We start from the raw sequence: 15,874 nt of genomic DNA on the forward strand, positions 1-15,874 counted from the left end.
GACCGGTGCCTCACCTTTTCAAATATGAGGTCGATGACGCCCTTCAGGCGATCGCTGCTGTCAATTGGCAGATCCTGGACTTGTGAAACTAGTTTGTCAAACTTGTCAGGCGTGAGTTTGTTGAGCAAACTGCGAGCCTTCTTTAACAGCTCCTGCAACATCAAGTTCCCTCTCATCATCTGACAGAACGCAAACACAGAAATAAAGCGAAACATGTTTTACTTCCTTAAAGCCTTCATAGAGATGATTAAAACCTAGAGCCAGTTGCTCTGCATGCGCCGTCCAGCCGCATTTTGTCTACACCGAAGAAGAAGTCTGTTGTTATGAGAAGCCAATGTCTATTGAGAAATATAATTACAATGCATACTCATTATATGCAATTAAACACTTGGAAAGGTAAACATTGCTTCTAAAATCAAAAAGTAGGCAAAAAGAAAGTTTATTTTTTAGTGTGGCAAAGTTCCAATAAGAAGTGATGAGGAAATTAGGAGGAGACGAATTCCGGAAATGCTTGCAGCTTCTCAGATCGAAATGTCTGATCTTTAAGAGCATCAAGTTTAAAATATAGACCTACAATTTTGCCTGTTCCTTAATTTGGTGATGAACCTTCACTTACAATAAGCCACCTAGTTAGTTAGGGTAGACGTGTTTCTTAGAGCAGGACTGTTCCTTTCAGCCATCTTGCATTGGGGCAGATACAGCATTATTGACTGTTTCCAGGATCCTGTCCTTAAATGAATGCCAGGAACATACCTGAGTCTGGGCAGCCTGCTCGTTGGTCGCCGGCTTCCTTCGCCCAGGTCGCCAGGCGTTTTCACATCTCGCCAGTTTCACCTCATTGAGTTTTATTTCAATGACCGGCCTGGTGCTCATGGTGTTTGTAGTTTCAGTGGCTGGCCTTGCTGCAGGCTGCTGTGAATGACACCAAAGCAACACAACATTAACCAAAAGTGTTCACTCTTAAATGTTGTTTTGATCACAGTATTACGTACAATTTTTCCATTTTCTGGCTTTAATCATGCATTTAATACATTACTCGATGCTTCCTACAGCTCAGATAATAAGAGACCTGTATGTATAAAGCCCTAAACAGTACATGACTGAAATTAGGCTCCAGGTGTTGTGTTCATCACCTCTCACAAAAAATACAACATTTCTTCTGCTGCAGTTGACGTAGAACTGTTCACTTTATTATTTTCTATCACAGTTTATATGTTCACAACTGCATCATCAGTGAAAGATGATACAACCAAATTATGCTATTTCATCCGTAAAAGCCTTGGGTACCCTCTCTTTTGACAGGGAATACTCGTGTCCGACCCCATCGACATCGCGAGTCACCGAGTAACTGCCTTAAGCTATACTTCGTCCTACAAACTACACTCTGACAGCTACAGATGAAATCCTTCTCCTCCTCTTCAACAAATGATTCAGTCCGAAATGGATTTGACTTCTCACTTCTATTTACACGCCTTAGAAAGCACTTACCTCTTCATTTTTCCAATATCTGACAATTTTCAGTTACTGTTTAGTATTTATGATTTCAAGGAATCGTTCATTAATGCACAGAATAACTCAGAGCCATGCCCCACAATGCAACAGAAAGTTTAAACGTACCTGATTTTTGTCATCCTTCCTTGCCTTCAGCTTCTCAATTAGCTGTGTTGCAGCAAAGTCTGTAACAATCGATAATTATTTTAGATAGTAAAATTCCTCTTTTGACTATATGTTAACAAACAAGAAAGTTTGTCTTTCGAAACTGTTACGAATGTAAAGATGGAAAAAGACGAGAGGGTTTTCCGAAGACCAGAAACCCATGTCTCATGCAGCCTTAGGTGTAAAGAGTGGCAGCTGATAATGTTGAAAATTATCCCACATTTCGACTAACAATGGAGTTGCCTTCTTCAGGTCAGAGATTGCAACCGAAATGTTTTGTGAAATGGATAATTTCAAACTTTAATGCCTTTCACCTCCTAAGGCTCGAGGTCAAAATATGAGAGCAAACTCTCTTCTTCTTTGGGTACATAAATTAGTCTGCAACTCAGGGCGAAGGTAACTAGAACAATATGCCTAGGAGAATATCTCGATATCTCATGAGACATGCAGGAACATGGTAATGAACAGAATTTCATACTGAGGCAATTTGCAGCCTGTAATCTTTGACTTAGTACTTAAATAGAATGAGAGCAAACATACTTTCTGCTTGCAGCTCCTTGATCTGCTCAGCCTGCAGATTTCTTTCCTTCCTCAGTTTCTCCTTCTCCTCTCTGACGGCTCGGAGACTGACTCTGTGTTTCTCCCCTTGCCGGCGCTCAAACAAGATTTGGTTTTTGAGCTCCGTGTCTGTAACAATTCACGACTGCATCAAATGGTCTGTTAAATTCCTCATGTGACGTTATTTCAAGAAACAGCTTCAGGAGTTAAGTATTACTACGTAAAGAAAAGAGTTAGTTTAGTTAAAAAAAATGAACTGTAATAAGAGTTTGTAATTTTGAAATTGCATTTTTCTTGCCCGTGATCAAATTCCAAATTCAGTTTAAGAGTCACTTCCAGCTGAGGGAACCATTTGTTGGAAAAAACCAGTGTCTCTTACGCAATGCATTACTGATTGCTATTTGCAGTGTTTAAAACTGGGATTTGCATGCTGGTCACCGGAAAACATTCTTCTTAACGAAGACGTCGTTAAACAGCCTGGCTCTCATCGAGTCTTCCCGAAAGAGGGATGGGTGTCTACCCTGGGGGACCATCAGACAGACCTCATCCTCGTCACTTGTGACTGAGGCGCAAGGTACACGTGGACACAAAATTAATCTTGGTCTCAACTCTCAGAGAGCAAAGTAAACGTACATAATTCACTAGAAAATGATTCTTTGAAGTCCAGCAAATTTAAAATGTCTGAGAATGACTATTAAAAAAGCAAAATTGCAATGCATTTAACATTTTTTGGTTTTCCTTCTGACAAAATCACTTAAAATAATGAAGAGTTGCTGGAAGTCTGGGGGGCATATCTGGACATCTAGAAAGACGTACATAAACATCACACTGACGAGGTTTACGGACTGTACTCCACAACTTACTGCATGCACGGAATTAAACCACACTTACTCTCTGCTGCCAGCATCCTAATCCTGTTCATCAAGAAGCAAGTGATCCTCGTGTCTTCAGTTTCAGCAGGGTTTACCTGAGGACAGACAAAAAATGAGTCATTTTATAGTCCAAGAATTCTCTGCAACTTCATGAGGTTAGTATTTATTATGAAATTGTTGTCCCAGTCACACACAAATCGCATGTGCCTTGGCTGTTTGTGCTGCACTGCTATCGATTTTCGTTTCTGCCAGAAAATATTAAGAAGACCTCACTTATAGAAAGAGAAATTAAGGCTGTGTCAGATAACGAGGCCTTCCTTGTAATGAATGATTTACCTTTAAAATTAGCATGTTAGGAAACGTTTCAAAGCTTTAATTGCAATATACAAGTCAGTTTATGATTAATCTGTAATACAAAACAACGATCCTGAGAAATTAAGCTGTTCACTCAACAATAACTTTCCTCTAGACGAAAAAATTAAGACTGAAAACAACCTTTAACAATGTCTGAATGCGACAAGTGACCCAGTCATAGGTCCCTATCAGCCGTTTAGCTTAGCCGGAATTCAAGTAACTTTGTTGATGATGGCCGACGTGTGTTGCTGCTAGCATTTGAATTCTTAAGAATGACATACAATCCCTCAAGATAACGAAATAATAATATTTGTTTAAATCTTGTCAGTCACAATCACAATAAAATTCCTATTAAATATTAAAATATTACTATAATTAGCATTTAAATATTTAAAATATATTAAATGATGTTCTCATCGAAATGTTCGATTTACATTAGATCATCACTTTTTACACGACATGTTTTGAAACAAAATTAAATTATCAAATATATTATTTTATTTTCTATTTCTAATTTTATTAATATTCATTTAGTCTTTATATTATTTACTTTACAGGATGATAACAAAACGTTCACCCACACAAAATCATGTCAAGCACGACATACATATACAGAACAACTTCGAATACGATATTAAAAAATACAATAAAATCTGGAAGAAAACTTCATTTGAAATCTGATAAACATCTGACTAAAAGTTGCATTTAAGAAATTATATTTAAGTTTATATAATTTTATACACCTGAAGATGGTTCTTTTAGAACTGAAACATGTCGTGTAAAAAGTGATGTTCTAATGTAAATGGAACATTTCGATAGAGAACATCATTTAATATATTTTAAATATTTAAATGCTAATTATAATAATATTTAATAGGAATTTTATTGTGATTGTGACTGACAAGATTTAAACATATATATATTTATCACAATATGACGCAACTTTATCATCTCAGAAATAATAATATTATTAATAAGTAGGAAACCCTTGACTCACCCATTGTGAAGAGCTGGAGACCTCCATGTCGCAGGCAGCAAGATTTGAATAAGAAATTAAACACGTTGCAGGAAATATTTTCACTATATATATATAGAATTATCTTGTTCTAGAAGCTGCTCACACCACCATTCGTTTCACACTGAGGAAAGCCAACAAACTACTGAGTAAAGCGGGCCGTGCGTAACTGCTATTTATACCATAAAAGTGTGACGTCACGTATGGCGCAACAGTCAGTAGAGGGAGTGCAATACGTTTCATTCAGGCGTGCATAAGAAATGAGAAATGAACCTTATGGCATGCCAGCCGATATTGTTGCGCGTGTTCGTATTTTATAAGAACACCTGCGTTTCATATTTACACATTCTTTGTAGTTCAAGAAATACAAATTGAATTACTCCAAGTTATAGTTTTTTGACATTCCATCATAAATGTAAGAAGTCAATTATTAATATTAAATATTTTCTGTGTGAAAGGAAATTAATTTAAAAGTAATGAAAGGAGGCTTGAAGTAAATTTTGCGGTTTAATTTGCACTTGTTTAAAAACAACGTCGTGTTTTTTATACTTTTTTAATTTTAAGACGATTATTGAGGGCCCCGGCCGCTGTTGAACCCATCGCCCCTGCGACAGGGAAAATGTTTCCTTCCTTCGAATCCCGACTATTCATTTTGACCAATAAGAGAACGCAGGAAGGTAAGAACTCTGGAAGAAGTGTCGTGAGTTCGATTTCCTTCAAGGGCGGTTCCTTTGGCTCCGAAACTAAGCGAGACAGAAGAAGGGATCAGAGTTTTTTGCTTCGAAGAGGAGATTTCGGAAACGAAGGCCTCGACACTGAGTTCGAGACCCGACAAAGATGATTTCTGTTGACGGGAAAGCACCCACGAGAAGAAATCGACGCCAAGGCAAAATTCTTTCGTTCCGGAGAAGAAATTACCGGGTCTAAGGTCACGGACACGAATACAGTCCTCGGTTCGAGTCCCTGTTAGGATGTTGGTTTCTGAGGTAATTTTACGGGCGTATTAAACGACGACGTTGACTAACACGGATGCCACCAGATGTCTCAAAAGTAAAGTGCTGTACAATTTGTAGGGTTACCCAAATATCGGAAAAGTTTTTGTGGTAATATAATTTACCGCATTCGACCGGCGGATGAATAAAGCACGTAGTTTGGTGGATAAGAATAAAAGGTGTATGAAAATGCGCCCCATTGACAAGTTCTTGTTCATATTAGCTAACATAGACATATGCTTATTTTGCATGCATCGCGTTAAAGAGCAAATGAGCATCAGAACAAGTCATTTGTCTTTTATCTTTGATTGCACTTAGTCCAGCTTAGGTCGTTGCAAATATTCCGTCCCAGTCAGAGGCCGTGGGGGTAAAAACTTCGAAGTCCTCCCTCTGTAAGCCTCATCTCCGCCTGGACCATTTTAATTTCTCGATTTCGCACGCACAGTTCACGCTGAGGCGAAAAATCCAATTGTCGGCAGTTGGTAGTCAGTCCAGTGCTTCAAAAACATTCGTGTGCACAAGAACTTGTCAATGGGGCGCATTTTCATACACCTTTTATTCTTATCCACCAAACTACGTGCTTTATTCATCCGCCGGTCGAATGCGGTAAATTATATTACCACAAAAACTTTTCCGATATTTGGGTAACCCTACAAATTGTACAGCACTTTACTTTTGAGACATCTGGTGGCATCCGTGTTAGTCAACGTCGTCGTTTAATACGCCCGTAAAATTACCTCAGAAACCAACATCCTAACAGGGACTCGAACCGAGGACTGTATTCGTGTCCGTGACCTTAGACCCGGTAATTTCTTCTCCGGAACGAAAGAATTTTGCCTTGGCGTCGATTTCTTCTCGTGGGTGCTTTCCCGTCAACAGAAATCATCTTTGTCGGGTCTCGAACTCAGTGTCGAGGCCTTCGTTTCCGAAATCTCCTCTTCGAAGCAAAAAACTCTGATCCCTTCTTCTGTCTCGCTTAGTTTCGGAGCCAAAGGAACCGCCCTTGAAGGAAATCGAACTCACGACACTTCTTCCAGAGTTCTTACCTTCCTGCGTTCTCTTATTGGTCAAAATGAATAGTCGGGATTCGAAGGAAGGAAACATTTTCCCTGTCGCAGGGGCGATGGGTTCAACAGCGGCCGGGGCCCTCAATAATCGTCTTAAAATTAAAAAAGTATAAAAAACACGACGTTGTTTTTAAACAAGTGCAAATTAAACCGCAAAATTTACTTCAAGCCTCCTTTCATTACTTTTAAATTAATTTCCTTTCACACAGAAAATATTTAATATTAATAATTGACTTCTTACATTTATGATGGAATGTCAAAAAACTATAACTTGGAGTAATTCAATTTGTATTTCTTGAACTACAAAGAATGTGTAAATATGAAACGCAGGTGTTCTTATAAAATACGAACACGCGCAACAATATCGGCTGGCATGCCATAAGGTTCATTTCTCATTTCTTATGCACGCCTGAATGAAACGTATTGCACTCCCTCTACTGACTGTTGCGCCATACGTGACGTCACACTTTTATGGTATAAATAGCAGTTACGCACGGCCCGCTTTACTCAGTAGTTTGTTGGCTTTCCTCAGTGTGAAACGAATGGTGGTGTGAGCAGCTTCTAGAACAAGATAATTCTATATATATATAGTGAAAATATTTCCTGCAACGTGTTTAATTTCTTATTCAAATCTTGCTGCCTGCGACATGGAGGTCTCCAGCTCTTCACAATGGGTGAGTCAAGGGTTTCCTACTTATTAATAATATTATTATTTCTGAGATGATAAAGTTGCGTCATATTGTGATAAATATATATATGTTTAAATCTTGTCAGTCACAATCACAATAAAATTCCTATTAAATATTATTATAATTAGCATTTAAATATTTAAAATATATTAAATGATGTTCTCTATCGAAATGTTCCATTTACATTAGAACATCACTTTTTACACGACATGTTTCAGTTCTAAAAGAACCATCTTCAGGTGTATAAAATTATATAAACTTAAATATAATTTCTTAAATGCAACTTTTAGTCAGATGTTTATCAGATTTCAAATGAAGTTTTCTTCCAGATTTTATTGTATTTTTTAATATCGTATTCGAAGTTGTTCTGTATATGTATGTCGTGCTTGACATGATTTTGTGTGGGTGAACGTTTTGTTATCATCCTGTAAAGTAAATAATATAAAGACTAAATGAATATTAATAAAATTAGAAATAGAAAATAAAATAATATATTTGATAATTTAATTTTGTTTCAAAACATGTCGTGTAAAAAGTGATGATCTAATGTAAATCGAACATTTCGATGAGAACATCATTTAATATATTTTAAATATTTAAATGCTAATTATAGTAATATTTTAATATTTAATAGGAATTTTATTGTGATTGTGACTGACAAGATTTAAACAAATATTATTATTTCGTTATCTTGAGGGATTGTATGTCATTCTTAAGAATTCAAATGCTAGCAGCAACACACGTCGGCCATCATCAACAAAGTTACTTGAATTCCGGCTAAGCTAAACGGCTGATAGGGACCTATGACTGGGTCACTTGTCGCATTCAGACATTGTTAAAGGTTGTTTTCAGTCTTAATTTTTTCGTCTAGAGGAAAGTTATTGTTGAGTGAACAGCTTAATTTCTCAGGATCGTTGTTTTGTATTACAGATTAATCATAAACTGACTTGTATATTGCAATTAAAGCTTTGAAACGTTTCCTAACATGCTAATTTTAAAGGTAAATCATTCATTACAAGGAAGGCCTCGTTATCTGACACAGCCTTAATTTCTCTTTCTATAAGTGAGGTCTTCTTAATATTTTCTGGCAGAAACGAAAATCGATAGCAGTGCAGCACAAACAGCCAAGGCACATGCGATTTGTGTGTGACTGGGACAACAATTTCATAATAAATACTAACCTCATGAAGTTGCAGAGAATTCTTGGACTATAAAATGACTCATTTTTTGTCTGTCCTCAGGTAAACCCTGCTGAAACTGAAGACACGAGGATCACTTGCTTCTTGATGAACAGGATTAGGATGCTGGCAGCAGAGAGTAAGTGTGGTTTAATTCCGTGCATGCAGTAAGTTGTGGAGTACAGTCCGTAAACCTCGTCAGTGTGATGTTTATGTACGTCTTTCTAGATGTCCAGATATGCCCCCCAGACTTCCAGCAACTCTTCATTATTTTAAGTGATTTTGTCAGAAGGAAAACCAAAAAATGTTAAATGCATTGCAATTTTGCTTTTTTAATAGTCATTCTCAGACATTTTAAATTTGCTGGACTTCAAAGAATCATTTTCTAGTGAATTATGTACGTTTACTTTGCTCTCTGAGAGTTGAGACCAAGATTAATTTTGTGTCCACGTGTACCTTGCGCCTCAGTCACAAGTGACGAGGATGAGGTCTGTCTGATGGTCCCCCAGGGTAGACACCCATCCCTCTTTCGGGAAGACTCGATGAGAGCCAGGCTGTTTAACGACGTCTTCGTTAAGAAGAATGTTTTCCGGTGACCAGCATGCAAATCCCAGTTTTAAACACTGCAAATAGCAATCAGTAATGCATTGCGTAAGAGACACTGGTTTTTTCCAACAAATGGTTCCCTCAGCTGGAAGTGACTCTTAAACTGAATTTGGAATTTGATCACGGGCAAGAAAAATGCAATTTCAAAATTACAAACTCTTATTACAGTTCATTTTTTTTAACTAAACTAACTCTTTTCTTTACGTAGTAATACTTAACTCCTGAAGCTGTTTCTTGAAATAACGTCACATGAGGAATTTAACAGACCATTTGATGCAGTCGTGAATTGTTACAGACACGGAGCTCAAAAACCAAATCTTGTTTGAGCGCCGGCAAGGGGAGAAACACAGAGTCAGTCTCCGAGCCGTCAGAGAGGAGAAGGAGAAACTGAGGAAGGAAAGAAATCTGCAGGCTGAGCAGATCAAGGAGCTGCAAGCAGAAAGTATGTTTGCTCTCATTCTATTTAAGTACTAAGTCAAAGATTACAGGCTGCAAATTGCCTCAGTATGAAATTCTGTTCATTACCATGTTCCTGCATGTCTCATGAGATATCGAGATATTCTCCTAGGCATATTGTTCTAGTTACCTTCGCCCTGAGTTGCAGACTAATTTATGTACCCAAAGAAGAAGAGAGTTTGCTCTCATATTTTGACCTCGAGCCTTAGGAGGTGAAAGGCATTAAAGTTTGAAATTATCCATTTCACAAAACATTTCGGTTGCAATCTCTGACCTGAAGAAGGCAACTCCATTGTTAGTCGAAATGTGGGATAATTTTCAACATTATCAGCTGCCACTCTTTACACCTAAGGCTGCATGAGACATGGGTTTCTGGTCTTCGGAAAACCCTCTCGTCTTTTTCCATCTTTACATTCGTAACAGTTTCGAAAGACAAACTTTCTTGTTTGTTAACATATAGTCAAAAGAGGAATTTTACTATCTAAAATAATTATCGATTGTTACAGACTTTGCTGCAACACAGCTAATTGAGAAGCTGAAGGCAAGGAAGGATGACAAAAATCAGGTACGTTTAAACTTTCTGTTGCATTGTGGGGCATGGCTCTGAGTTATTCTGTGCATTAATGAACGATTCCTTGAAATCATAAATACTAAACAGTAACTGAAAATTGTCAGATATTGGAAAAATGAAGAGGTAAGTGCTTTCTAAGGCGTGTAAATAGAAGTGAGAAGTCAAATCCATTTCGGACTGAATCATTTGTTGAAGAGGAGGAGAAGGATTTCATCTGTAGCTGTCAGAGTGTAGTTTGTAGGACGAAGTATAGCTTAAGGCAGTTACTCGGTGACTCGCGATGTCGATGGGGTCGGACACGAGTATTCCCTGTCAAAAGAGAGGGTACCCAAGGCTTTTACGGATGAAATAGCATAATTTGGTTGTATCATCTTTCACTGATGATGCAGTTGTGAACATATAAACTGTGATAGAAAATAATAAAGTGAACAGTTCTACGTCAACTGCAGCAGAAGAAATGTTGTATTTTTTGTGAGAGGTGATGAACACAACACCTGGAGCCTAATTTCAGTCATGTACTGTTTAGGGCTTTATACATACAGGTCTCTTATTATCTGAGCTGTAGGAAGCATCGAGTAATGTATTAAATGCATGATTAAAGCCAGAAAATGGAAAAATTGTACGTAATACTGTGATCAAAACAACATTTAAGAGTGAACACTTTTGGTTAATGTTGTGTTGCTTTGGTGTCATTCACAGCAGCCTGCAGCAAGGCCAGCCACTGAAACTACAAACACCATGAGCACCAGGCCGGTCATTGAAATAAAACTCAATGAGGTGAAACTGGCGAGATGTGAAAACGCCTGGCGACCTGGGCGAAGGAAGCCGGCGACCAACGAGCAGGCTGCCCAGACTCAGGTATGTTCCTGGCATTCATTTAAGGACAGGATCCTGGAAACAGTCAATAATGCTGTATCTGCCCCAATGCAAGATGGCTGAAAGGAACAGTCCTGCTCTAAGAAACACGTCTACCCTAACTAACTAGGTGGCTTATTGTAAGTGAAGGTTCATCACCAAATTAAGGAACAGGCAAAATTGTAGGTCTATATTTTAAACTTGATGCTCTTAAAGATCAGACATTTCGATCTGAGAAGCTGCAAGCATTTCCGGAATTCGTCTCCTCCTAATTTCCTCATCACTTCTTATTGGAACTTTGCCACACTAAAAAATAAACTTTCTTTTTGCCTACTTTTTGATTTTAGAAGCAATGTTTACCTTTCCAAGTGTTTAATTGCATATAATGAGTATGCATTGTAATTATATTTCTCAATAGACATTGGCTTCTCATAACAACAGACTTCTTCTTCGGTGTAGACAAAATGCGGCTGGACGGCGCATGCAGAGCAACTGGCTCTAGGTTTTAATCATCTCTATGAAGGCTTTAAGGAAGTAAAACATGTTTCGCTTTATTTCTGTGTTTGCGTTCTGTCAGATGATGAGAGGGAACTTGATGTTGCAGGAGCTGTTAAAGAAGGCTCGCAGTTTGCTCAACAAACTCACGCCTGACAAGTTTGACAAACTAGTTTCACAAGTCCAGGATCTGCCAATTGACAGCAGCGATCGCCTGAAGGGCGTCATCGACCTCATATTTGAAAAGGTGAGGCACCGGTCTTTAGCAGCTGATACATTCAGACAGAGACGTCATATTGATAGAAATTCCCTTCTTTTGTAACTTTGCAGCTCAATTTCTTAAATATTGAAGTTATCCTCAGTGTAGTATTGGAGACGCTAGGGGCAAGTGAAAATTATAATTGTTACTGTTCACTATGATAATAATCTTAAAAAGCAGTAAGCTGATTGTTCTCTCTTTAAATTCACCTCCAAGCTTAGAATTTATCTGCTCTCATCTAAAAATGTTTATCTTATGCAAGAAAATTAAGGCTGTCATGAAATGTGTCTTGCATCTGACTGAGATTTTGAGTTTCTCAGGTTTAAGGGATAAAGATTTACTTTTGTTGAAGCTTCATTTAGGTGGCCATCATTTCATAAATTTAGTTTATGTAACGTATGCTCAACAGAGTTGTTTTTCATAAATATAACATGAGAGCAAAGTGATAATGTTGTGTGTTTTTATGTGCAGGCTGTTGATGAACCAAAGTTCACAGAGATTTATGCACGAATGTGCAAGGTTCTCTCCAGCATGAAAGTTCCGGCAGAGCGTGGGAACAATGGCGAACCAGAGGTCACCTTCAGGAAGTTGCTGCTAGGTCGATGCCGGGCAGAATTTGAAAAGAATCCTGAAGCAGAAATAAATCTAGAAGCCACACAGAAAGAGATTGAGGAAACAGCAGACCCAGTAAGTGCTTCTCTAATGTCTTTGTCTACGGTCATATGTTACTACGCTTCTGTCCACTGATTGGGAATAGCTCCGTCTGCTTGATCGAATGGAATAGTTGTCTCCTCCCTTTTTGCTTGAAGATGAATATCTATCATTTGAAAAATTATTATTCAATATGTTGTTCAGGTTTTAAGACTTCTTGAAAGACAAGAAAGAGACATAATTGATAAAGACTGAATGTAGAATGCACATAAACTTAATTTAAATTATTATGATATAAATGGTACCTCAAGATGAAAAAACATTTTCCTAACTTCTTAGGTTAGTTTAACTTCCTATAATGAGCACTTAATGTACTCATTTTTTTCAAAATGTTGTAAACTTTCATAATAATGGACTCCGGCTGCACTCGACATTTCTCATTAGGTCATGGCGTTCTTTTGGAGGCATAAAGGCAGGGGGCTTCTTGACCGGCTGAGTATCGTGGACACAAACTTTGAAATGCAAACTTACATATGTTGAAAGCTGTGCATTAAAGAAGGGCTCTTACAAGATACCATCAAAAAAGGCGATTTCTAATCTTTTCTACTTATTTTTTCTGCAGGCAAAGAAAACCGAACTACAGCAGGAACTGCGAAGGATACAAATGAAATCAATAGGAAACATCAGGTAACTTACATTTTTCTTTGTGATTTTGAAGCTCTACATTTGATTCATCAGTGACTCTGAAAGTAGTGAACTTAAGAGTTGTGAATTAGGACAAGACACTGAGAGGAAATTTGAAATGTTAATGGGTTCTTGCCCTCCAGTATGCAAGTGTTCCACAAAATCCAGGACCAATTTCTAAATGTGCTTCATAATGCTGCTGCTTACATGATCACACACTATCATAAAGTCTCCACTTCCTCGGTATTTCTTCTTCTTGGTATTTGCATCGTGAAATGGCACTGATGGCTTACCTCCATACAGAATCAAATGCAAATTACATAAAAATAATTATTTAATTTGAAATTTTCAATATTCTGTCTCAGCTGTTTTATATTTATAAACAGATACAGATTTTTACAGGACCACGTACAGAAATATTATATTTCACCTCAAAAATATATATCACACACAAGACACTGATTAAATTCCATCTATTTAAACAAAAGTTCTCATTATTTTAAGGCACAAATCTTTCTGTACCTTGTAGAGGCAAAGAACCTCGTTTCTCTTCTGTTCTTTGGACTTTTACTATTGTCTTAACTCAACCCAAGTGACATATTCTTCACTATGTTACAGGTTTATTGGCGAGCTGCATAAAGCAGATATGCTCGCCACAAGCACCATGCAGCATTGCATTAAACGTCTCCTTACCAAAGAAGACGAACATTCCTTGGAGTGCCTCTGCACTCTTCTGATGACGGCCGGAAAGGATTTCGAGAGCAAGAGCCAAGTATGTTTGTTTTCATTTTTTAATACTTTTAGTTTTAATTTGCAGTTCTCCTACCATGTAATTTATTGCCTTCCTTTGGGCTCTATGATGACCACAGGTTTATACGGAAGGTACAATGCAAAAAGCAGTAAGTGTGTCCCTTTGATCTCACTGACTTTCTGGCTTCCATTTTGTAACACGCAAGTCTTCTTAATTGTTATACATTCTTTGCACAAAATCATAGCGAGAAGGCATTATGGGCTGGTCGCACCTTCTCGTCCATCTGTCTTTCCAGTCCATTCAATTCGAGAACCAATGGACAGACTAGGATGAAATTTGATATGGAGTTTGTGGTATTCTGCACGACCTCGCATAATCCTATTTTGAATATCCTCCTAGGTAGAAAGTCAGGTGCTGCAATCTGGTGGCCAAATTGGGAACTGTCACAGAAGGTGGATTCGATGGTTGAAAGTGCACATTGTAAAGAACGCGTGAGGATGTTGCATCTATTCTGATATGAAATACCTTTCTGAGCTCGCTGACAATATTCTGAATAGTGTTTCTGTGTGATAAATGATCACCGTGACATGTTCTTCTGAAATTCTTCATACTCTTCTACACTCTAACATGTTTCATATAAAGACGCCTCATGCCGTGACTTCAACTTGTCCCCGTCTAGTGCGACGGGAATCTTGCTCAGTATTGGGTTACACTTTTACGTTTCCTCTCATCACCTCTGCTGAATCATGTCAGAATTCACTCAGTCCTGACAGGACAAAGCAGGAATCTGATCGAAGGGTCATGTCTAGGCTCAGCCACCAAAAATCTCGGTTTATGCCTTTGTTTAGATGAGACACATACTTACGTTTTGTTCGAGACAGCAACCTTCAGCTCTCAATTTAAGTTTACACGCGCCTTCCCACACAGCAAGTTCTATGTGAACTACATGAGTAGTGGCAGAATTTTCTAGTTTTATGTGTAGGCTTATAAGTGTAAGAAGTTAATTATGCCCATGAAATGTGACTTTAAATTTTTGTTTTCTTGCAGGATCTGTCTGAGTTCCTTCATACAATGAAGGAACTAACAAATAAGAAGGCAGTGCTCTCTAGCAGAATAAAGTTTAAGATCGACTACGTCATCGAACTCCGGCAAAGCAACTGGGCTCCAAGGAATGGATGTTAAATACTTTGACTGTTCAAATATCTCAATTGTTTACATTTTTTAAATAAATAAATTATTTAGTTTTTTTTGTTAAATACTTCGGTATTTAAATAGTTAAATAGTTTAGTTCTTTGTAAAATAGTTCAATTGTTTATTTTTTGTTAAATAGTTAAATTATTTAATGTTTTCTGAATTGTTTCTAATTAATATATTTAAGAATATTAAATAAAAAACATGTTCATAAACTTTCTTGTTATTATTTTAGCAAAGTAATATTTCAACGAACTTGTCGCCCTCATTGCACTAGTGGTTAATGTCGTCGCCACTGGACCCAAGGTACGCGAGTTCAAACACTGCTGAGGTTGATGGAATTTTAAGGGGTGATAAAAATCCATAGAACAACTTCCTTCGGAAGGGAACTAAAGCCGGCGGTCCCATGCCGTAGATTTATGGCACAAAAAACAATGAACGAGATGTTTCCTAAGCAAAACTCCCTGGCCATTTCTCACACAAGTCTCTCCTGATTCCTATTAGATCGCTATAGCAGACAAAGATAAGGATTGAGTAGAAATTGTGCAGAGGCAGTGGGCTGGTCGCTCACTACTGACAAATGCACACTTCGAAAAGACCAGGAAGACAGAATATCCTATCTGCATTACTATCGAAGAAGCAGTGCAGATATATAAAACTATACACGGACTGAAAGATGACTCTACCGAGTACGCAGCACCATTAAACAAGAAGGAATGGTCTCATCCAGCGGAAAGAATAACTCTTGATGAAGTGAAAGACTTCAATAAATACACTGTGGAAATCTATACAGATGGAAGTAAACACCAGGGAAAGGTGAGTGCTGCCGCTGTTATGTTCAAAAATGGAGAACTAATTCATAGCTTAAAAACCAAGTTACCCGATCATTGCTCAAACAATCAAGCTGAGCAGATCGGAATTCTAGAGGCCTTGGATGCAGTAACAACTTTAAGGGAAATCAGCATTGAGGAAAG

General features: G+C 37.8%; 2 protein-coding genes across 3 annotated transcripts in view; one reads left to right on the top strand and one right to left on the bottom strand.

Moving 5' to 3' along the window:
* The window catches only part of LOC110829022 (eukaryotic translation initiation factor 4 gamma 3-like), a 30,806-nt gene that overhangs the window by 3,402 nt on the left and 11,530 nt on the right, over positions 1-15,874 (bottom strand). Inside the window, exons 2-6 of one of the 2 annotated variants that reach the window (XM_087355081.1) lie at positions 3,106-3,181; positions 2,197-2,343; positions 1,618-1,676; positions 754-912; positions 15-152 (exon numbers count right to left, since the gene is read on the bottom strand). In XM_087355081.1, the coding sequence (XP_087211207.1) occupies positions 15-152; positions 754-912; positions 1,618-1,676; positions 2,197-2,343; positions 3,106-3,181 (579 nt within the window). Of the gene's footprint in view, positions 1-14; positions 153-753; positions 913-1,617; positions 1,677-2,196; positions 2,344-3,105; positions 3,182-6,892; positions 7,076-8,837; positions 9,005-15,874 lie in introns of those variants that run through there. The other variant, XR_015536820.1, reaches the window with a different exon arrangement.
* Positions 8,393-14,929, top strand: LOC147875032 (eukaryotic translation initiation factor 4 gamma 3-like). Its single transcript, XM_087354988.1, has 9 exons — positions 8,393-8,520; positions 9,283-9,429; positions 9,950-10,008; positions 10,714-10,872; positions 11,474-11,611; positions 12,095-12,310; positions 12,897-12,961; positions 13,577-13,730; positions 14,757-14,929. The coding sequence occupies exons 1-9, from the start codon at positions 8,490-8,492 to the stop codon at positions 14,889-14,891; spliced, it is 1,104 nt and encodes a 367-aa protein (XP_087211114.1). The 5' UTR covers positions 8,393-8,489; the 3' UTR covers positions 14,892-14,929.

The sequence above is a fragment of the Zootermopsis nevadensis genome, unplaced genomic scaffold (genome assembly GCF_977971745.1).
Source record: "Zootermopsis nevadensis isolate Lab colony 2312 unplaced genomic scaffold, Znev_1.0 Znev_ptg000002l, whole genome shotgun sequence".
In the NCBI taxonomy this organism is placed as follows: Eukaryota; Metazoa; Arthropoda; class Insecta; order Blattodea; family Termopsidae; genus Zootermopsis; species Zootermopsis nevadensis.